Here is a 24,801-nt window from a genome sequence, read left to right on the forward strand (position 1 = left end):
ATAAATATCTAAAAATAGTGTTTTTTTAATATCTAAAAGAATTTAGGAGTGGTGCATTATGTATTTTCATTATTTTGTAAAACTAGTTGAATACTAAGATGTTGTTTTCATGTCTGGACGTCTGTATAGTTATTAAATATAATATAGTACTGTAATATGCACCAAAATAGTTTAAAATATTGGAGAACATTTTCATTTTATAAGAATACGAAATAATTTCTCATATAAGGTGAAACTAGAATCACATCAAAGTATCACATATTTTATTAATTCGCTTGACTCATCCAAAATGATCACAATCTAACTATAATATTATATACTAAAATTGAAATTGTTGGTTTACATTTTACATTTATTTTATTATAAATAGAAGAAAATTTTTATAATGTCTTATAATGTTATTGAATTTAAAAAAATCTTATTTACAACAATAAGAAAAATAATACATTACAAAATTTATAATACAAATAAATTAATAAATAAAATACAAGATTTGGTTGTCAGTATATAATTATTAATTATAACATTATAATAAAAAAGATTGAAAATATTAGAAAACGCTTTCATATCATATGATTAAAAATAAAAATAAAACCCCTATAAATTTTAATATTATGGTATTAAAATATTTTTTAAAAAAATACCTTAAAAATGGAAAATAATGCTATCAAAATTAAAAAAAGAAAGAAGAAAACCTATTGGCAATGCGCACAATAGCTACATGAAAAACAAAAGGTAACAAAACTTTGAGTAAGCTTTAAACCTCTTTCAAACATTCAATGTAAATATAATTGATAGATTTACAAGTGTATTTTTTTAGGCAATGATAAATAAGTTAAAAACTTTTAAATTCTAACTCGTATTTAAGGTTTTTCAAAATTTAACATTAAAAATAAGTAAATGATAGAATGTTATCACATTCTATGTAACAATAATAATTTATTAAATAACATAACAATTTAATATATTAAATTATGGGATATCTTAATGTATTTATAATAATACAAATTTAAATATAGCAATAACAATTTTAACATAATTATAATAAATAATTATAGTAAGTTAACAATTTTTACATATTTACATTTATTCAACATAATAATATTAATGTCATTTTAATATATTCATATTCACATAATTATAGTGACATAAGTTTAACATAATTATATTGAGTTATTAACATAAATAACAATAATTTTATATAATTCTATTAATTCTTGTTATTATGTGTATTTTTTTTTTGTTTTGTATTTATGTGTACTTCAAACTTAGTTATATGTACTTTATTTTTGTAAATTATCAAAAATAAAAATGAATAAGGGAAAATAAATTTTTATTTTTTATTGTATATATGATAGTTTTCTAATATAAGAGATAGCTATTAATGAAAACGTTTCCTTTAATTGTAGACTCTATTGCCAAGGCAAAAGAGATATTCCACATCGATAGATAGTAGGAAGAAATATGCTTATAACTTAAAAATGTACAATAATTAATTGGCAATGTAATACGCGAGAGGTTGACATTGCCTGTGCATCGTACATGGCTACGTGGCCGGTGTTTCTACCTTCTAAAAAAGGTAGGCCCATGTGGGTTTAAACAACCTTTTTTTCTTTTCAAAGAACGTCATAACCCCACCCCCTGATCCCTGTCGTCCCAAACTGGAGGGCGACAGAGTGCGGGATCGTGACTGGAGGTCGCGTACGTCACTCGGGTAGGAGGGACATCAATCTCATAACTCAGGTCAATCACACATCTCAAGTCAATTACATAACTCAGGCGACTACCCATGTCGAGCGAGGCAATTTGCACAAGGCATTGTCGGGAAGTCACATATCACCTCGTGCGCACCTCACTAGTGTCAGTCATGGCCATGCGATATGCTCAAAGCATGCCAAGTAATTACATAACATTCACAGTATCACAATATCCAACTACCAATGGGTGACCCATTACGTAATGATCAATATCACATCTGCTCACGCATTCATAGTATGCTAACGGTTACATATCACCTCATGCGCACTCAGAAATTACATATTCCAGTACAGTATACCCCACTACCAATGGAGGACCCATTGCGTAGTGGTCATATTACAAATATCAGTTTTACATATAACAGTCATAATACTCACTACCAATGGAAGACCCATTGCGTAGCGGTCAGTGCCAAAATAACATTCATATAGCAAAATCAGATAATATCAGTGTCACATAATGGCTGTGTTAATATCACAGAATAATAGTATCAGTATCAAAGAATGATAGTATCCATATCACGGAATGACAATATCAGTCTCACAGAATGCCAGTATCAGCATCACATTTTGACAATATTAGATTCATAGAATAACAGTCTCCATATCACAGAATAACAATGTTCATATCACAGAATAACAGTACCAGATTCACATAATAATGGTGTCCATATCACATAATAATAGTATCAGATTCACATAATAACGGTGTCCATATCACATAATGATTGTTACAACTGCAATTTCAAGTCGTAACATTTGGTCGTAAATAAGGTCATAACTTGTGATTCTTTTGGAATTTGAAGATGGTTCCAAAACCAATTTTACACTAGACACACCTATATTTCAAATCGGGGTGGATTGAAAACAATTGGACCTTGTTTGGGCCCTTAAAAGTTCAAAAGAATGGAGACATTTCATCTAAAATCTGTTGTGTAATGAAGGCAGTGACATGTCTTTAGAATTTACTCAATAACTCACAATCAAGAAGAAATTTTAAAAAGTGATCATCTTGTGAATTTAAGCTTACTCATGAACCGTTCAAATGACAGTGGTTTGGAAGAAAATGAACCCCTTTTAGTCTGTCAAAATTCATGGCGACAGAGGTATAAATTCTGAGTTTTATAAAAGATATCAAAAATGACATATTATTACAATTAATCATATAGCTCTCAAATTAGGGAGAATTTCGAAAAGTGCTAAACATGTGATCTCAAACTTACTCAAAAGTATTTCAAACAGCAGTGGTTTGGAAGAAAACAGACCTCATTTGGTCGGTCAAAACCCTTGACATTAGAGACATCAGTTATGTGTTTTTACCAAAACTGTCCATAGTAATCTATTGGCATGTTTCGAAGTATAACTTTACATAAATAAAGAATCAGAACAAGATGTAAACATGAACATTAAAATGGACTTCAATTACTTAGTCAAACTCTCAGTACAACAGAAGTAACACTCCTGGAAATTATCTCAGTCTACTAACAGTGACATATATACACAAAATGAATCATATCTTCCAAACTATCAAGAATCTTAGCTAGTCATAAATACCAAACTCGAATTAGACTCACAGACCTTTCAAATGGTGGTGATTTGAGGCCAATTGGATATCATTTGCTTAGTCAAAATCTCATCACAAAAGCATGTAAATTCCTTAGAAAATCACAATATAAACATGTCACATTCTAAAGACTATTTTATAACTTCAAATCCATACAAGATAACAACATGAAATCGTTTCTATCTTAAATTAGACTCACACAAGCATCATTCCACAGAATTTCAGGGTCCACAAGAGTGATACTAGTACTCAACTTATCATACAAAGAAGACCTAATTGTTAGAAAAACAAAACACAAGCATATATGCATAACTTCAAGCCTAATCCATGCTTAATTCATGGAAATTCATACTTAAAGGGCAGAAATTTCTAAGGGTTCAAAGGGGCAAAAAGTGGGGGGGAGGAGAGGGATGAGGGATAAGAGATGAGAGAAGTGGCAAACAAAAGTAGTGAGGTGACAACAAGCTACCTCCTAGTGGTAAGCAAAAGGGTGACACTTGAAGAGGGAAACAAAAAGGGAAAAGAGGTAATTCCTCATGGACTACCCTACTCCAACAGTCATAGTGGTCCATTCACATCACTCATGGTGGTACATGCACGGTGCTGGCCTCTCTTCACGCGGCGTTACTTCTCCTCCTTCGCGCGACGTTACTCCTCCTCCTTCATGTGGCATTACACCTCCTTCTTCGTGCGGCGTTACTCCTCCTTCGTGCGATATTACTCCTCCTTCGCGCAACGTTACTCCTCTTTCTTGTGGTGTTCCTCCTCCTTCGCCCGGTCGCACGAGCTCACCCAGTTCACGAATTTTGGGTTGTTACAAAGAAATAAGCAAACCTTTGTTCTTTCCAAATAAATAAGAAGAAATAAGAAATGTGGGCCACCCCTAATTTTAATCAGGGCTATTTTTTTAAAAAAAACGGCTGGATCCCATTTTATTAGCAGATCTGGAATGGTGTCACCGAGATCTGATAGGCGATTGTTTAAACACTGCTCTTTAGAAAGGCTGAAGGGCTAAGAATTTTTCTGATCGGGTCCAAGTCCACCTAGATCTGGATCCAAATCCAAAAAATATATATACTATCCGGATATGAGATTGGATCTAGATCCATCTCTAATCAGATCTAGAATGTTTGAAGTTGGATCCACATCCAAAAACTATCCATAGGATATGGATATGATCAGTTCCACAATTTGATCCAAAATGGGGATTTGGTCGTTAATATTATATATATAATATATAACTTAATAAATAAATACCATGTTATATATAATATATACTATTTTAATAACCGGCTTGGATCTGGATCAGATCCACTTGTACCTGGATTTGATCTGAATAGTATTTGAGATTCAAAATTTAGATCAAGATCCAATTCTTGGACCTATAGCTGGATCGATATGATTCAAAATTTGAGTTTCGGATCTGAATCGAGTAAAATTTACAGTTTCGAATCTGAATCGAGTAAAATTTACAGTTTCGAATTCAAAATTCGGATTTAGTCTAGCATGTGTTGTGTGAAACCATAGGAGCACACTAGATATTTACAGTTCCTTGATGTGAAATTTGGGGATCATCTTTGTCCAAAGGATTATTTACTTTTAAAGCCTATGTATAAATAACTTTTTCTAAAGTTGGTTACTAATTTGAGGAGGTCACTCCCCTAAATGGTTTGAAGAATACTTATTTTCGTTTGCTTTTTTTTTTTAGGTTAAGGTGGTTGAGCTTGGGTCCTAAGGATGCTTTCGAATTAGGTTTTATCAAAGTGAAGTCACTATACACGACAAAAGGTTTTTATGCAAGACTGTTCAAATGCTTCAGTTTTGATGATTGAACAACACAACCCCTGTATGAGAGCATAAGATACCCCAGCTGGTATGTGTTATTTTTTATGTAGATAGATAGAGAGATAGAGTTTTATGCCGAGAGAGAGTTGTATGTAGACCACTGTTCGTAAAATTGAATTGGAATGGTTAACTAGACATAGGCGTGGAAGTGGTTTACCTGGCCTAACCAGTTAACCGGCCGATCCAACCGTTCTAACTAAAAAAAAAAAAAAAAAACAAAATAAAGTATGAAAGACATATAAAGAATGATTCAAACAAAACATGTTCAAATGAAAAATATAAAAGTGAATATTAATGACCAAAATACTTTTTAATCTTCACTATAATATAAAGAATATTAAAAACAAACCAAATCTTCATTTTTAAAAATTTATATAGATTTTTTATTTTTATTTTTAAAAATACCAATCTACTACCAAAACTATCCAAAACCGGAACCGGCCATTAAAGATAGATCCCGTTCCGATCTAACCGGGCGGTAAGCGGATAGACGCCCCATTTTTCGAATGGTGATGTAGATAGAGAGAGAGAGAGTTTTATGTAGAGAGAGAGAGAGAGGGGGAGAGAGAAAGTGTTCAGGACATTACGTACAGTTTGGTGTGTCAGAGTCAATGATCCCGCCGCATTTGAAAAGAGTCATCAAGAAAGAGAAAGAATGGAAGGACCCAAAGGAGGAAAAAGGCGGTGAGACCTCTGCACCTTTCCTTCTTCGACCCTGCTGCTCTTCCACTGATCAGACATGGCTCAGTCATGCAAAAAACACACTCTTTCTCTCACACGCATAAGGATAGTTCATCCTTGTTCTCTCTCTCTCTCACACAGAGTTAGTCCCGCTTCACTCTCTCCCTCTTCACTCTATCTCTCTCTTCCCCCCCCCCCAGTCCCTCTTCTTCAGTCTCTGTCTCTCACAAAGCCACTCCCTCTTCTCTCTCTCACGCAGAGCTAGTCCATCACTCTCTCTCTTACTCTCTTTCTCTCTCTAGCAGAGCCAGTCTCCACTCTCTCTCTCTCTTCGTTTGTGGTTTGGGAAGAGGTGGACTGTCTTGTGCACTTCTCTGCATTGGTAAGCCCTTCTTCTTCTGCATTTCTTTTTGCTTTCTGCTTTTTTAGACGTTAGCTTTACATGGCCTTTGCCTTGGAATGTATGCACTCTATTTCTGCTTCCTCACCCACTTTTTGATTTCTATATACGTTGGTTTTTACTGTGCATTTGATTTCAAATATATGCATTGTTATTACATTTGTATACTCCTTTGTTTTACTGGGATTTGAAATGCATGCTTTGTGTTAATGAACGAGAGCATTGCATTTCTTCTTCTTCTGCAAGCAGTGTTCCGGGACTTGGTTGAATCCACTCGGACTCAGCTGAATAACTCGCGAGTTCCTGTACAACTCGCCAGGCACAAATAAATGTTAAAACAGTTATAGAAAATGCAAAAAAGTACCAGTATAAGAAAACACGAGCATTATGGTTAGAAATACTGATTTATAAGATTTTGTTAGTGGTGAAGATCATTTGGGAACAATCGTATTTTTCTCCTTTTTTTGTTTTAATTTTCCTGAAATATTCACGGCATAAAATCACTTTTTCAATAATCCCTATTTTATAACTCCCAATTATTCTATTAATCCTTCTTTCATACTTTTTAATTTTTAGAGATTTGTTTCCTTTTTTTATTTTTATTTTTATTATTGTTATTATTATTTTTACTTTTTCACTTTTTTTGGATTGTACCTAACTCAACCGAGTTATTGGGCTTGGCCAAGGGCAGATTACCTTGGTCGAGTAAATTTTCTATACACTATTTGGAACTTTCTGCTTTCTATACACTTTGGTTTTACTGGGCATTTGCTTTAAAATGGCTGCATTGTTAGTAAATTTTCTATACCCGTTTGTTTTATTAGTTTTTGAGATGTATGATTTGTCTTAAAGAAACAAACTTCTGTATTTCTGCTTCTCCTATACATGTTGGTTTGTTGGGCATTTGCTTTAAAATGTATCCATTGTTATTAACTTTTGTATGCGTGTTTGTTTTACAGGTGTTTGAGATATATTATTTTTCATAAGGACTCAAACTTCTGTATTTTCGCTTCTTCTGCAACTTTTTGATTTCAATGCACGTTGGTTTTACGGGGAGTTTGCACTAAAATACATTCGTTGTTAGTAACTTTCGTAGGCGTGTTTGTTTTACTGGATTTTGAGATGTATGATTTGTCTCAAGGAATTAACCAAAAAAAGAATATGATTTATCATAAGGAATCAAATTTCTGTATTTCAACATTTTCTGCAACTTTCCGATTTCTATGCACAGTGATTTTAATGGCCATTTGCTTTAAAATGCTGGTGCTGTTAGTAACTCTTTTGTGTGAGTTTGTTTTATTGGTTGTATGATTGTCTTAAGGAATCAGATTTCTGTATCTCTATTTCTTCTGCAACTTTCTATTTTCTATGCGCGTGGGTTTTACTAGGCATTTGCTTTTCAATATATACAATGTTAGTAACTTGTTGTATCTTCGTTTGCTCATTGGTTTTTAAGGTGTATGATTTGTCTTAAGGAAACATATTTATGTATTCTTGCTTTTCTTGCAACATTCTAATATCTTTACATGTTGGTTTTGTTGTGCTTTGGTTTTAAGATGTATACATTGTTAGTAAATTTTCTACACGCATTTGTTTAACTGGTTTTTAATATATATGATTTGTCTTAAGGAATAGATTTTGGTATTTATGCTTCTTCTGCAACTTTTTGATTGCTATACACATTGGTTTTGATTTAAAATGTATGTGTTGTCAGTAATTCTGTTTTATTGGTTTTTGAGATTAATGATTATCTTAAGAAATCAGATTTCTGTATATCTGTTTCTCTTGCGAGTTTTTACTTTCTATGCATGTTGGTTTTACTGGGCATTTGCTTTTAAATATATGCGATGTTAGTAACTCTTCATATACGTATTTGTCTTACTCATTTTTGAGATGAATGATTTGTCTTAAGGAAACATATTTTTGTAATTCTGATTTTCCTGCAACATTGTGATCTCTTTACATGTTCGTTTTGTTGTGCAATTGCTTTAAGATAAGTACATTGTCAGTAAATTTTCTATGCACGTTTGTTTTATTGGTTTTTGATATGTATGATTTGTCTTAAGGAATCGATTTCTGTATTGTTGCTTCTTCTGCAACTTTTTGATTTCTATATCACGTTGGTTTTGCTTTAAATTGTATGTGTTGTTAGTAACTATTTTATGTGTGTTGGTTTTATTGGATTTTGAGAAGTATGATTGGCTTAAAGAATCCTATTTCTGTATCTTTGTTTCTTCTGCAGCATTCTACTTTATATGCATATCGATTATACTAGGCATTTGTTTTTAAATATATGCGATGTTAGTAAGTCTTCATATACTCGTTCATCTTAGTTGTTTTTGAGATGTATGATTTGTCTTAGAGAAACATATTTTTGTATGTCTGCATCTCCTGCAATCTTTTGATTTCTTTATATGTTGGTTTTGCTGTGTATTTAATTTAAGATGTCTACATTGTCAGTAAATTTTCTTTGTGCTCTTGTTTTACTGGTTTTTTTATTTGTATGATTAGTCATAAGGAATCGATTTCTGTCTTTTTGCTTCTTTTGCAACTTTTTGATTTTTATACACGTTGATTTTGCTTAAACATGTAGGTGTTAGTAATTTTTATCGGCGTGTTTGTTTTGTTGGTTTTTGAGATGTATGATTGGCTTGTAGAATCAGATTTCTGTATCTCGGTTTCTTTTGCAACTTTCTACTTTCTATACATGTCGTTTTTACTGGGCATTTGCTTTTAAATGTATGCGATGTTGGTAAATCTTCATATATTCATTTGTCTTATTTGTTTTTGAGATGTATGATTTTTCTTAAGGAAACATATTTTTGTATTTCTGCTTCTCCTGCAACCTTTTGATCTTTTTTAATGCTGGTTTTGTTGTGCATTTGCTATATGATGTATTTGTTGCTAGTAAATTTTCTCTGCGCATTTATTTTACTGGTTTTTAATATGTATGATTTGCATAAGGAATCGATTTTTGTATTTCTGCTTCTTCTGCAGCTTTTTGATTTTAGAACTCGTTGATTTTGCTTTAAAATGTATGTGATATTAGTAACTTTTTTATGCAATCGATTGCTGTATTTCTGCTTCTTCTGGAACTTTTTGATTTCCATGCAAGTCGGTTTTATTCACAATTTTCTTTTAAATGCATGTGATGTTGGTAACTCTTCATATACTTGTTTGTCTTACTTGTTTTTGAAATATATGATTTATCTTAAATAAACATATTTATGTATTTCTGAATCTCCTGCAACCTTGCAATCTCTTTACATGTTGGTTTTGTTGTGCATGTGCTTTAAGATGTGTGCATTGTCAGTAAATTTTCTCTTTGCCTTTGTTTTACTGGTTTTTGATATATATGATTTGCATAAGGAATCGATTTTTGTATTTCTGCTTCTTCTGCAACTTTTTGATTTTAGTACTCGTTGGTTTTGCTTTAAAATGTATGTGATATTAGTAACTTTTTTATGCGTGTTTGTTTTATTGGTTTTTGAGATGTACGAATTTCTTAAGGAATCAAATTTCTGTATCTATGTTTCTTCAGCAACTTTCTACTTTCTATGCACGTCGATTTTACTGGGCATTTGTTTTTAAATTTATGCGATGTTAGTAAATCTGCATATACTTGTTTGTCTTAGGTTTTATTTAGATGTATGTTTTGTATTAAGGAAACAAATTTGTGTATTCCTGCTTCTCCTTCAACCTTCTGATCTCTTTTAATGTTGGTTTTGCTGTGCATTTACTATATGATGCATGCATTACTAGTAAATTTTCTATGCGCGTTTGTTTTATTGGTTTTTTATGTATATAATTTGTCTTAAGGAATCGATTTCTGTATTTCTGCTTCTTCTACAACTTTTTGAGTTCTATAAACGTTGATTATGCTTTAAAATGTATGTGTTGTTAGTTATTTTTTTATGCGTGTTTGTGTTATTGGCTTTTGAGATGTATAATTGTCTTAACGAATCAGATTTCTGTATCTCTGTTCTTCTGCAACTTTCTATTTGCTATGCATGTTGGTTCTATTGGCCATTTTCTGTAAAATGCATGTGATGTTTGTAACTCTTCATATACTCGTTTGTGTTACTTGTTTTTGAGATGTATGATTTGTCTTAAAGAAATATATTTATTGTATTTCTACTTCTTCTGCAACCTTCTGATCGTTTTACATGTTGGTTTTTCTATGCATTTGCATTAAGATGTATGCATTGCCATTAAATTTTCTATTCACGTTTTTTTACTGTATTTGATATGTATGATATGTCATAAGGAATTGCTTTCTGTATTTCTATTTTTTGTAACTTTTTTATTTCTAAATGCGTTGGTTTTGTTTTAATATGTATTTGTTAGTAACTTTTTTATGTGTGTTTGTTTTATTGGTTTTTGGGATGTAGGATTGTTTTAAGGAATCAACTATCGATATATCTGTTTCTTCTGTAAACTTTCTACTTTCTATGCATGTTGGTTTTGCTGGGCACTTGCTTTTAAATGTATGCGATATTAGTAACTCTTCGTATACTCGTTTGTCTTACTTGATTTTGATACGTATGATTTGTCTTAAGGAAATATGTTTCGGTATTTCTGCTTTACTTACATCCTTTTGATCTCTATAAATATTAGCTTTGTTGTGCATTTACTTTGAGATGTATGCATTTTATTTTATTTTCTACGCGCATTTGTTTTTATGGTTTTTAATATGTACTATTTGTCTTAAGGAATCGATTTTTGTATTTTTGCTTATTCTGCAACTTTTTGATTTCTATACACGTTGGTTTTGCTTTAAAATGTATGAGTTGTTAGTAAATTTTTATGCGTGTTTGTTTTATTGGTTTTTGAGATGTATGATTGTCTTAAGGAATTAGATTTTTGTATTTTTGTTTCTTCTGTGACTTTCTACTTTCTGTGCATGTTGGCTTTACTGCGCATTTGCTTTTAAATGTATGCGATGTTAGTAACTCTTCATATACTAATTTGCCTTACTAGCACTTCAGATGTATGATTTGTCTTAGGAAAACATATTTATGCATTTCTGTTTCTTCTACAACCTTCTAATATCTTTACGTGTTGGTTTTGCTGTGCATTTTCTTTAAATGTATGCATTGTCAGTAAATTTTCTATGTGTGTTTGTTTTACTATTTTTTATTTGTATGATTTGTCTTAAAGAATTAATTTATGTGTTTTTGCTTCTTCTATAACTTTTTGATTTCTATCAACGTTGGTTTTTCTTTAAAATATAGGTGTTAGTAACTTTTTTTATGCATATTTGTTTTATTGGTTTTTGAGATGTATGATTAGTTTAAGAAATTGGATTTCTGTATCTCTGTTTCTTTTGCAACTTTCTACTTTCTATGCACATCGGTTTTACTGGGCATTTGCTTTTAAATGTATGCGATATTAATAACTCTTTATATACTCATTTGTCCTACTTGTTTTTTTTTTGATGTATGATTTGTCTCAAAGAAACATAATTCTAAATTTATGGTTCTCTTGCAACCTTTTGATTTCTTTACATGTTTGTTTTGTTTTGCATTTGTTTTTAACATGTATGCATTGCATGTAAATTTCCTATGCGCATTTTTTTTACTGGTTTTGATATGTTTAATTTATCTTAAGGAATCGGTTTCTGTATTTTTATTTCTTTTGCAACTTTTAGATTTCTATGGACGTAGGTTCTGTTTTAAAATGTATATGTTGTTAGTGACATTTTTATGAGTGTTTGTTTTATTAATGTTTGAGATGTATGATTCACTTAAGGAATCAGATTTCATTATCTTTGTTTCCTTTGCAAATTTCTACTTTCTATGCATATCGGTTTTACTGAGCATTTGCTTTTAATTCATATATTCGTTTTTCTTGTTTTTGAGATGTATGATTTGTTTTACAGAAACATAGTTATTTATTTCTTCTTCGCGTACAACCTTGTGATCCCTTTACATGTTGGTTCCACTTTCTATGCATATCGGTTTTACTGAGCATTTGCTTTTAATTCATATATTCGTTTATCTTGTTTTTGAGCTGTATGATTTGTTTTACGGAAACATATGTATTTATTTTTGCTTCTCCTACAACCTTGTGATCCCTTTATATGTTGGTTTTGCTGTGCATGTGCTTTGAGATGTAAAGCATTCTTAGTAAATTTTCCATGCACATTTGTTTTACTGGGTTTTGATATGTATGATTTGTCTTAAGGAATCGATATCTGTATTTCTGCTTCTTCTGCACTTTTGATTTTTATAAACGGTGATTTTGTTTTAATGTATGTGCTGTTATAAACTTCTTTACGCGTGTTTGTTTTTTTGGTTTTTTAGATGTGTGGTTGGTTTAAGGAATCAGATTTCAGTATCTCTGTTTTCTCTGCAACTTTCTACTTTCTTCGCACGTCTGTTTTATTGGGCATTTACTTTTAAATGTATGAGATGTTAGTAAATCTTCGTATACTTGTTTGTCTTACTTGTTTTTTAGATGTATGATTTGTCTTATGGAAACATATTTATGTAATTCTGCTTCTCCTGCGACCTCTGATCTCTTTACATGTTGATTTTGTTGTGCACTTACTTTAAAAAGTACGCATTGTTAGTAAATTTTCTACTTGCATTTGATTTGCTGATTATTGATATGCATGATTTGCCTCAAGGAATCGATTTATCTATGCACGTTGGTTTTAAGGGGCTTTCTGTAGTTCTGCTTCTTTTGTAACTTTTTGATTTATATAAATATTAGTTTTTCTTTAAAATGTATGTGTTGTTAGTCACTTTTTTATGCATGTTTCTCTTATTGTTTTTTGAGATATATGATTGTCTTAAAGAATTAGATTCTGTATCGCTGTTTCTTTTGCAACTTCTACTTTCTTTGCATGTCCGTTTAATTAGGCATTTTCTTTAAAATTTATGCGATGTTAATGACTCTTTGTGTACTCATTTGGCTTACTGGTTTTTGAGATGTATGAGTTGTCTTATAGAAACATATTTGTGTATTCTTGCTTCTTCTGCAACCTTCTGATCTCTTTATTTGTTGTTTTTGCTGTGCATTCTCTTTATGATGAATCTATTATTAGTAAACTTTCGATACGCTTTTGTTTTACTAGTTTTTTATATGTATAATCTGTCTTAAGTGATCGATTTTTGTATTTCTGCTTTTGCAACTTTTTGATTTCTATAAATATTGGTTTTGATTTAAAATGTATGTGTTGCTAGCAATTTTTTATGGGTGTTTGCTTATTGGTTTTTGAGATATATGATTGTCTTAAGAAATCAGATTTCTATATCCTTTTTTCTTTTGCAACTTTCTACTTTCTTTGCATGTTAGATTTATTGAGCATTTTCTTTTAAAAGTATGCCATGTTAGTAATTCTTCATATACTCGTTTGACTTGTTTTATTAAAGTAACATATTTCTATATTTCTTCTTCTCCTACAACCTTGTAATCTCTTTACATGTCGGTTTTGTTGTGCATTTGCTTTAAGATATATGCATTGGTCAATAAATTTTCTACGCGCATTTGTTTTGCTGGTTTTTATATGTATGATTTGTCTTAAAGAATTGATTATGTATTTCTGCTTCTTTTGCAATTTTTTGATTTCTAAACACATTAGTTTTGCTTTAAAATGTATGTGTTGTTGGTAACTTTTTGATGTGGGATTGTATTATTGGTTATTGAAAAGTATGATTGTGTTATGGTACCAGATTTAAGTATCTATGTTTCTTTTGTAACATTCTATGTTTTGTGCCCATTGGTTTTATTGAGATTTTGCTTTTAAATCTATGCAATGCTAGTTCGTCTGCAACTTTTGAATTTCTATACACGTTGCTTTTGCTTTATAATGTGTGCACGTTTGTCTTATTGGTTTTTCAGATGTATGATTGGCTTAAGGGATTAGATTTATGTATCTATGTTTCTTCTGCAACGTTCTACTTTCTATACATGTTAATGAGATGTTCGTAACTCTTTGTATACTCGTTTGTTTGATTGGTTTTTGAGTAGTATGATTTGTCATAAGAAATATAATTTTGTATTTTTTCTTCTCCTGCAACCTTATGATCTCTTTTAATATTGGGTTTGCAGTGCATTTGCTTTAATATGTAAGCATTGTTAGTAAATTTTCTACACGCATTTATTTTACTTGTTTTTTATTATTATGATTTGTCTTATGGAATAAGCTTTTGCGTATTTGTTTTACTGGTTTTTGATATGATCTGTTTTTTTGCATTTGCAGCTTTTTGTTTTCTATACACCTTGATTTTGCTTTAAAATGTATGTGTTGTTAGAAACATTTTTATGTATTTTTTGTTTAATTGGTTTTTGAGATATATGATTGTTATAAGGAATCAAGTTTCTGTTAATCTCTGTTTCTTCTTCAACTTTCTACTTTCTATGCATGTTGGTTTTACTGGGCATTTGCTTTATACGTATGAGATGTTAGTAAACTCTTCATATGCTCGTTTGTTTTATCAGTTTTTTGGATGTATAATTTGTCTTAAGGGAACATTTTTCCGTATTTCTACTTCTCCTGAAACCTTATGATCTCTTTGCATGTTGGTTTTTTGTGCATTTGCTTCAAGATATAAGCATTGTTAGTAAATTTTTTATGTGCGTTGTTTTATTTTGATATGTCTGATTTATTTTAAAGAATTGATTTCTTTATTTCCGCTCTTTGTATAACTTTTTGATTTTTATACACGTTGGTTTTTCATTAAGATGTATGTGTTGTTAGTAACATTTTTATGCATGTGTGTTTTATTGGATTTTGAGATGAATGATTGTCTTAAGGAATCAAATTTTTGTATCTCTGTTTCTTCCGCAACGTTTTACTTTCTGTGCACATCGATTTTACCGGCATTTGCTTTTAAATGTATACGATGTTAGTAAACTCTTCGTATACTTGTTTATCAAACTGGTTTTTGAGATGTATAATTTGTCTTTAGGAGACATATTTATGTGTTTCTGTCGCTCCTACAGCCATGTGATCTCTTTACATATTGGTTTTGTTGTGCCATTGCTTTAATATCATTGCTAGTAAATTTTTTATGCGTGTTTGTTTTACTGGTTTTTGATATGTATGATTTGTGTTAAGGAATCGATTTTTTGTTTTTTTGCTTCTTTTGCAACTTTTTGATTTCTATACACATTGGTTTTGCGTTAAAATGTGTTGTTGGAAAATTTTTTATGCGTGTTTGTTTAATTGGTTTTTGAGATGTATGATTGATGTCATAAGGAATAAAGTTTCAGTATCTTTGTTTCTTCTGCAACTATTTACTTTCTATGCACGTTGGTTTTCCTGGGCGTTTGCTTTTAAATGTATGTGATGTTAGTAATTCTTTGTATACTCGTTTGTCTTACTGGTATTTGAGATGTATGGTTTGTCTTAAGGAAACATATTTCTATATTTCTGCTTCTCCTGCAGCCTTTTGATCTCTTTAAAACTTGGTTTTGGTATATATTTTCTTTAAGATGCAAGCATTGTTACAACATTTTCTACGCGGGCTTGTTTTATTGGTTTTTGATGTGTATGATTTGTGTTAAGAAATAGATTTTTAGATTTTTGCTTCTTCTGCAACTTTTTGATCTCTTCACATGTTGGTTTTGCTTTAAAATGCATGTGCTATTAGTAATTTTTTTATGCGTGTTTGTTTTATTAGTTTTTGAGATGTATGATTATTTTAAGGGATTTGATTTCTGTTTCTTCTGCAACTTTCTACTTTCCATGCACATCAATTTTATTGAGCATTTGCTTGCAGATGTATGCCATGTTAATAACTCTTCGTATACTCTTTTGTCTTATTGGTTTTTGAGATGTATGATTTATCTTAAGGAAATATAGTTATGTATTTTTGCTTCTCCTGCAACCTTCTAATCTATTTACGTGTTGGTTTTGCTGTGCATTTGCTTTAAGATGTAACCATTGTTAGTAAATTTTCTATGCATATTTGTTTTACTGGATTTTAATATGTATGATTTGTCTTAAAGAATTGATATATGTATTTTCGCTCTTTCTGCAACTTTTCGATTTCCATACATGGTTGTTTTGCTTTAAAATGTTTATGTTGTTAGTAACTTTTTTATGCGTATTTATTTTATTGGTTGTTTTGGGAATTAGATTTCTGTATCTCTCTTTGTTTTGCAACGTTTTACTTTCTATGCATATTGGTTTTACTGGGTAGTTGTATTTAAATGTATTTGATGTTAGTTTCTTTTCGTATAGTTGTGTATTTTAATGGTTTTTGAGATGTATGATTTGTCTTAAGGAAATATATTTTTGTATTTCTGCATCTCCTGCGACCTGCTAATCTCTTCACTTATTGACTTTGCTGTGCATTTGTGATGGAGGAAAAAATTATATTTATTTTTAATTTCTATTCAACTTTAAAGGATATATATTTTGATTTTAATTTTAAGGTTTAATTCTAGGGTTTTTAATTTATCGAAATTCTAGTGTTTTTGTAATTTTTATTTATTTCCTGTGCATTATTCACAAATAATATTCACGAATACTGTTAACAGGTATTATTCATGGGGGTAAAAATTGTCACTATGAAATTTAAATTTAAGTTAAGATATATAGGTCATTTTAATCATCGTATGAGCATGTGATGTCCTTGAGCATTGAATTGTAATATATAAGGTGTTTGAGGCCTTGAGAGGGTCAATTACACATCATTATCATCATCATCATCATCATCATCTTTTAGCTTTTTTCCAATTAATTGGGGTCGACTACATGAATCTTGGTTCTCTATTATGCTCTATTAAAGGCCATATCCTCAATGAGGTTGTAAGTCCCCATATCTTTCGGACTACTTCCAACCACGTCTTTTTGGGCCTAACCCTGGCCTTTTTCAGCCCTTCCTCTTGAACTAACTAGCACTTCCTAACAGGTCCTGCACTAGGTCGGCGCCATATATGGCCAGCCCACTGTCAGAAAGATCTAGGTTGTTTTGGCAAAACTTTAAAATCAGAAAGTCTACAACCTTTTGATTTCTATACAAGTTGGCTTTGCTTTATAATGTTTGTATTGTTAGTCACTTATTACACATGTTTGTTTTATTGGTTTTTGAGATGTATGATTATTTTAAGAAATAAAATTCCCGTATATCTGTTTCTTCTGCAGCTTTCTACTTTCTATGCATGATGGTTTTCCTGGACATTTGCTTTTAAATGCATGCGATCTTAGGAACTCTTCATATACTCGTTTGTGTTATTGGTTCATGAGAAATACGATTTGTCTTAAGGAGTCATATTTTTGTATTTCTACTTCTCATGCAACCTTCTGATCTCTTTACATGTCGATTTTATTGTGCATTTGCTTCCAGATGTATGCAATGTTAGTAAATTTTTTATGTGCATTTGTTTTACTGGTTTTTGATATAAATGTTTTGTCTTAAGGAATCGATTTATGTATTTCTGCTTTCTCTGCAACTTTTTGATATTTATACAAGTTGGCTTTGCTTTAAAAATCCTGAGAGCATCCATTTTGTGCACAAAGAGCCAAAGGTTAGGACCGTCTCCAACTCACCCCTCACGAGACCCTGTATAGGAGGGACGTGCACTAGGTTACGGTTTTGCTTTAAAATATGTGTTGTTAGTAATTTTTTTATGCGTGTTTTTTTTATTTGTTTTTGAGATGTGTGGTTGTATTAAGGAATTAGATTTCTGTTTCTCTGTTTCTTTTGCAACTCTACTTTCTTTGCACATTGGTTTTACTGGGCATTTGCTTTTAAATATATGCGATGTTAGTAATTCTTCATTTACTTGTTTGTGTTATTGGTTTTTGAGATGTACGCTTAGTAGGAAGAAATATATTTATATATTTATACTTCTCCTGCAACCTTTTGATCTCTTTATATTTTAGTTTTGCAGTGCATTGCTTTAAGATGGAAGCATTGTTAGTAAATTTTTTATGCATGTTTGTTTTGATTTGTCTTAAGGAATCGATTTCTGTATTTCTGCTTCTTGTACAACTTTTTGATCTTGATACAAGTTGGTTATGCTTTAAAATTTATGTGTAAATTTTTTAAGCCTATTTGTTTTATTGGTTTTTGATATATATAATTGTCTTAAGGAATCAGATTTCCATATCTCAATTTCTTTTGCAACTGGGTATTTGATGTTGTTTTTTTTTACTGGCTATTTGCTTTTAAATGTACGTGATGTTAGTAACTCGTCATATACTCGTTTGTCTTACTGGTTTTTGAGATGTATGATTTATCTTAAAGAAAACTATTTCTATATTTCTGCTTCTCGTACAACTTTTTAATCTTTTTACATGTTGTTTTGCTGTGCATTTGCTTTAAGATGTATGCATTGTTCGTAAATTTTCTATGCACGTTTGATTTACCGGTTTTTGATATTATGATTTGTCTTAAAGAATCGGTTTTTGTATTTTTGTTTTTTCTGCAACTTTTTGATTTCAATACAAGTTGGTTTTGCTTTAAAATATGTGTTGTTATTAACTTTTTTATGCATGTTTCTTTGATTAGTTTTTGAGATGAATGATTGTATTAAGGAATCAGATTTTTGTATCTACGTTTCTTCTGCAACTTTCTACAGTATGTGCATGTTGGGTTTAATGGGTATTTGCTTTTAAATGTATACGATATTATTAACTCTTTGTGTATTTGTTTGTCTTACTGGTTTTGAGATGTGTATGATTTATCTTAAAGGAACGTATTTCTATATTTCTGCTTCTCCTGCAACCTTCCGATCTTTTTACATATTGGTTTTGCTTCCCATTTTCTTTCAGAAGTATGCATTGTTCGTAAATTTTCTGTGCCCGTTGGTTTTACTGGTTTCTGATATGTATGATTTATCTTAAGGAATGGATTTTTGTATTTCTGGTTTTGTATTTTTGATATGTTTTACTTTAAAATGTATGTGTTGTTAGTAACTTTTTTATGCGTGTTTCCTTTCTTGATTTTTGAGATGTATGATTGTTGTAAGGAATCATATTTTTGTATCTCAATTTATTCTGCAACTTTTTACTTTCTATGCATATTGGTTTGACTGGTTTTTGAGATGTATGATTTGTCATAATAAACATATTTATGCATTTCTGCTTCTCCTGTAACCTTTTGACCTCTTTAAATATTGGGTTTGCAGTGCATTTGCTTTAATATATAAAGCATTGTTAGTAAATTTTCTACGCGCATTTGTTTTATTTGTTTTTGATATGTATGATTTGTCTTAAGGAATAGATTTTTGTATTTTTGCTTCTTCCACAACTTTTTATTTCCATACATGTTGGTTTTGCTTTAAAATGTTTGTCTTGTTAGTAACTTTTTTATGCATATTTATTTTATTGGTTTTTAAGATGTGTGATTGTCTTAAGGAAAATCTAATTTTTGTATCTCTGTTTCTTCTGCAACTTTCTATTTTCTGTGTTTGTTGATTTTATGGGGCCTTTGCATTTAAATGTGTGCGATGTTAGTTACTCTTCATATACTTGTTTGTATTAGTAGTTTTTGAGATATTATTAGTTGTAAGGAAACACATTTATGTATTTCTTCTTCTCCTACAACCTTCGGATATCTTTACATGTCGGTTTTGTTGTGCATTTGCTTTAAGAGATATGTATTGTTAGTAAATTTTCTATGCACGTTTGTTTTACTTGTTTTTGATATGTATAATTTGTTTTAAGGAATTGATTTCTGTATTTCTGCTTCTTTTGCAACGTTTTGATTTCTATACACGTTGGTTTTAATTTAAAATATATGTGTTGTTAGTTACTTTTTATGCGTGTTTGTTTTATTGGTTTTTGAGATGTATGATTGTCTTAAGAAATCAGATTTCTGTATCTCTATTTCTTCTGCAACTTTTTACTTTCTATGCATGTTGTTTTTACTAGGCATTTGCTTTTAAATTATGCGATGTTAGTAACTCTTCGTATACTTGTTTGTCTTATTGGTTTTTAAGATGTATAATTTTTCTTAAGAAATCATATTTGTGTATTTTTACTTCTTCTGCTACCTTTTGATCTCTTTGCATGTTGGGTTTGTTGTGGATTTGCTTTAAGATGTATGCATTGTTAGTAAATTTCATTGCACGTTTGTATTACTAGTTTTTGATTTGTATGATTTGTCTTAAAGCATCAATTTCTATATTTCTGCTTCTTCGACTTTTTGGTTTCTACACACGTTGGTCTGGCTGTAAAATGTATGTGTTGTTAGTAACTTTTTTATGCGTGTTTGTTTTATTGGTTTTTGGGATGTGTGATTGTCTCAAGGAATGAGATTTATGTATTTCTGTTTCTTCTGCAACTTTCTATTTTCTATGCACATTTGTTTTACTGGGCATTTGCTTTTAAATTTATGATTTGTTAGTAACTCTTCATATATGCGTTTCTCTTACTGGTTTTTGAGATGTATGATCCTTCTTAAGGAAACATATTTCTGTATTTCTACTTTTTTTACAACCTTCTGATTTCTCTACATGTTGGTTTTGCTATGCATTTGCTTTAAGATGCATGCATTGTTAGTAAATTTTCTATGCGTGTTTGTTTTACTGGTTTTTTATATGTTTGATTTGTCTTAAGGAATCGATTTCTGTATTTCTGCTTCTTCTGCAACTTTTTTATTTCTTTACACATTGGTTTTGTTGTTCTTTGCTTTAAAATGTATGCAATGTTGGTAAATTCCATACTCTTTAGTTTTAGTGGGTTTTGAAAGATGTTCATTGTGTTTCAGGCACTATGATGGCTCCTAATAGCATTGCGAGTAGAACCAGGTCATGTACTTGTCCTTCTGGTTCCTCTCTTTTGCCTGATGAAGGGAAGGAAAGGGTTCAAGTTGTGAAGAAAGGGAATGCAGCTAAAAGGGCCCAATCACAATCGAAATCAGAATCCACAAGATATGCAGTCGAGCCACAGACTGATTCTTCAGAGTGTGAACTGAATTCTGATTCTGATTCAATTATGATAGTTGATGCTGAGAGAGAGGGAGATAGTTCAGTGTTTGGAGCACAACCTCAATCAGTCATTGACTTAACTGATGGATCAGATTCAGTTACCAGTAGTACTTCAGGAAGCAAGATGATGGGACACGAAACAAATGATTTGGATTCTGATGACGACCTATCAGCTTATATAGTGAAGCCTTTTGTACCAGCCAAAATAGGGCCTTGCATAGCTCACAGAACCCGGTCTCAGTTTGGTCGACCAGCAAGCAGTAGTTCTTTCATAGCAAACAGAACCAGGGTTGGTTTTGGTCGATTTCCTGATCAGATGCTTGGTACGGTTAGTCGCCCTATCTGTATCGATGAGGAGGTGCCCGTTTCTTCTTCTTGTTTGCCTCCTTCTTCTCCTCATTCGTCTTCTTCTTCACCTCGTTCCTCCTCCTCCTCCTATTCTTCTTCCTCCTCTTCTTCTTGTGGTGATGATAGTGATGATATGGATTATAAGATATCAAATGATGATGATGATGATGATGATGGTGGTGGTGGCGGTGGTGGTGATGACGATGATGACGATGACGATGATGGGGATAATGATGAGAGCGATGATGTTATGGCTGAGGCGAAGGTGATGGTGGAAAAACCAGAAATAGAAGAGGGGTCACATTCGAACTCAAAGGAAAATTGTGGAAGGAGGAAGAAAGTTTTAGGAGGGTGTTCTGATGATTCTACTTCTCAGAGAAAGGAAGTGGCAGTACAGCAAGAAGAAATAGGGTCGCAGCCTAAAGCAAAGAGAGCTTGTGGAAGGAGGAAGAGGAATTTTGAAGAAGAGGCTAATGATGATACTGGTGATGAAGTGGAGGAAGCATTACCGACAGGTGAAAGCTTGCATACTGTAATGGGGTTGGTTTCTGAGAGGGGCGAAGATGTTTCGAATTTTTCTTATGATGATGATCATGATGAAGAAGGCTTGCATGTGGTCTTTGAAAGGAGGGAAGAAAATGTGCCTAATTGTCCTTATAGTGATGACCACAATGAGGAAGGCATGCATTCTAAAACAATGGAGGTTTCTGAAAGGAGGGGAGAAGATGTCCCAAGTTGTTCTTATAAAGCAGACCATGATGTTGTGAGTGAACGAAAGGTGGAGGAGGCACCACCAAGGAAAGAGGAGCTGTTTTGTGAAATCAGTGGAATTGGTGGAAAAGAAAAGATATCTAAAGAGGATGGTACTAATGATGGTTGTTGTAATGAGGATTGTGACGTTGCCGCTGAAAAAAACGAAGAGGTAACACCACAGCAGAAAAAGGAATCGGTTTATAAAAGAAATGAGATTAGTGCAAAGAAGAGGAAGATTGTAGAAGAGGATGCTGATGATACCGCTGATCGCAATGCGGGCATGGCAGCATCCAATGGAGAAAGATTGAACTCTAAAAAAAAGAGAATTCGTGGAAAGAGGACGGAGGGTTGGCAGGACAAGGCTGATGCATTATTCAATGATATGTTGAAGACCATTCGTCAAAAGCAAGAAAATTTACCTAAGAAATGGACCCCAAAAGAAGATGTCAAGAAAGTTCCTCAAGTTTCCCCTATGCAAGACTATACAAACTTTCCCTTGAAGTTCTACTTTGGAGAGGATAAAGAGAGCAATAAGGAGAAAGAAAAAACAGCCGAGGAAGAGGAGTTGGACGAGCTATGGAGGGAGTTTAATTTCGCGTTGGAATGCCAATCCCTTGAAAATATGAATCCTTCCACTGTAAGTGGTGTATAATTTTGAACCAAAGTTCGAAGCTGATCTATTTTTCTGAGTTGAAATTTTGTTTTCTTAAACTTCATACTGTTTGTTGAGTTATTTTACTTGGTTATCTGATTTTATTTTTTATAAGATTATAATATTTTACTTTTTATAAATTACAATGCTTCTTTTTCTGTGCACAAACACACATAAGAATAGGGAAAATATCTTGAATCTACCACTAATTTGATATAGTTGCCCCTTTGACACTGGAATTTCTTGGAAACCAATTTCAATTTTCAGATACATTATCCTATATTTGCATGTTAGTTGGGCTACACCTAAATACTTATGTGTAGTATCATCATGACTGGGGTGTTTGTAGTATAAAATAATGATATACAAGTTACATTTCTGTGAAGCTAAACCCTTTTACTTATACAAAAGAAATCGTAGAATTGAATTCACAGGGACTAAATTTGTAACATTAGTTCACACCATATTTTGGCTTATTAGTCATTTTTATTTTCCAGTAAGGCATGAAAGACACTCCTTCCAAAGAGATGAGTTACACACAGGCACCAATACACACAAACACAGGGTGTTCCCTATTAACTAACTAACAAAATATACTGGCCCCACAAAATTCTTAGTTAGTATTTATGCTTAAACAGTTAATAGGGTTGTGTTTGCTCTTAGCCCCCATAGAACTATGGAGTTCCCTCTTTACTAGCTAATAAACTAAGATGACATCTCTCATTGTCCTGGTCCCATAAAATTCTTAGGTACTAGCTGCACACTAAGAGGATTATATTTTCTTTGAAACAAACTGAATCTTTGTGGCTCTGTGGAGCACTATGGGATGACTCCACTCAATGTTCAGTATGACACATCCACTGCCCTCAAGGTTGGATTTCCTCAATACTTCCATCAAACATAGGTTTTATGGTTTCTTTGGTTAAGGTGACTGTATGATATTATTATAATAGGAATACAGGCTTTGTGATCTTTCTTGGGGCAAATATTATAAAAATCTACTCTAGCATTTTATATGGAATCTGATTCTTGGCTTCAGGATATGAGATTTATGGTCATCTTTCCATCATCTTCTACGCCAATTCTCAAACGTACCTATGAGAAACATCCTGCCATATCACCTCGATCAATGTGTCTGGTGACTATGATCTGCACTGGAATGTCTCTTTCCTTCAACACATGCCAACTTGTCACAAGCAAGGATGACCACTGCAATGTATAATCCCTCTGATTCCAGTCTTTTCCTGCGTGACCTTGCAATAATTTAGGAAAAAGCATTGATTGATACAGTCAGTAAATCAAGAAAATATACAGGAATGAATAAATTTTACAAAATCTCGTCATACATGTCCACTCCAAACAATTGAACATGCATCTTGACGAGACTTATTCTCATGTTTCCTTGACTTCCCGGCACAAAAGACACACAACGGGCACTAGTGCACCCTGTGTTGTCCATCATCACTCAAATGAATATTTTCCTTGTAAACTGATTACAAGAGACATAAAGCCATTTGGAACTCATCCAGTAGGAACAACATATTTGGATTCCTCTTCCCCTTTACAATACTTTGATTTTATTTAGATAATCCCATTTTAAAGCCTTGCATGGCATGTGTGCATAGATATGTGCACACAGGCACACAAAGAAGGAAAAGTATTCAATGAACAAACTACAATTTTAAAACTCAAGCTGTCTGATGTGGTATGCAACGGTTGAGTATGCTGTTTCTCCACTCACAGTCCATTGATAAATTTTAACAGAACTTTGAGCATAGGAAAAACACATCTCTGCTGTCACATTCCACATCAGACAGCTTGGGAGGGAAAAAAGCAGTGCACTCACTGTGTACAACCCTTTTACACAAACTTACATGCAATACTTACATGCATATATTGACATGCATAT

The 24,801-nt window shown here is 32.1% G+C and overlaps 1 protein-coding gene across 35 annotated transcripts in view; it reads left to right on the forward strand.

The window, feature by feature from the left end:
• The first annotated feature begins 5,828 nt into the window (after window positions 1-5,828).
• LOC18434247 (SNF2 domain-containing protein CLASSY 3) overlaps window positions 5,829-24,801 on the forward strand; it is a 36,701-nt gene continuing 17,728 nt past the window's right edge. For 34 of the 35 annotated variants that reach the window (XM_088868011.1, XM_088868013.1, XM_088868019.1 and 31 more), the window contains exons 1-2: window positions 5,829-6,229; window positions 20,920-22,877. In XM_088868011.1, the coding sequence (XP_088724137.1) occupies window positions 20,925-22,877 (1,953 nt within the window). In that variant the 5' untranslated portion in view covers window positions 5,829-6,229; window positions 20,920-20,924. Of the gene's footprint in view, window positions 6,230-13,879; window positions 22,878-24,801 lie in introns of those variants that run through there. The other variant, XM_088868023.1, reaches the window with a different exon arrangement.

The sequence above is a fragment of the Amborella trichopoda genome, chromosome 5, assembly GCF_054954075.1.
Source record: "Amborella trichopoda isolate Santa Cruz 75 chromosome 5, AtrichopodaSantaCruz75HAP2 v2.0, whole genome shotgun sequence".
Classification (NCBI taxonomy): domain Eukaryota; kingdom Viridiplantae; phylum Streptophyta; class Magnoliopsida; order Amborellales; family Amborellaceae; genus Amborella; species Amborella trichopoda.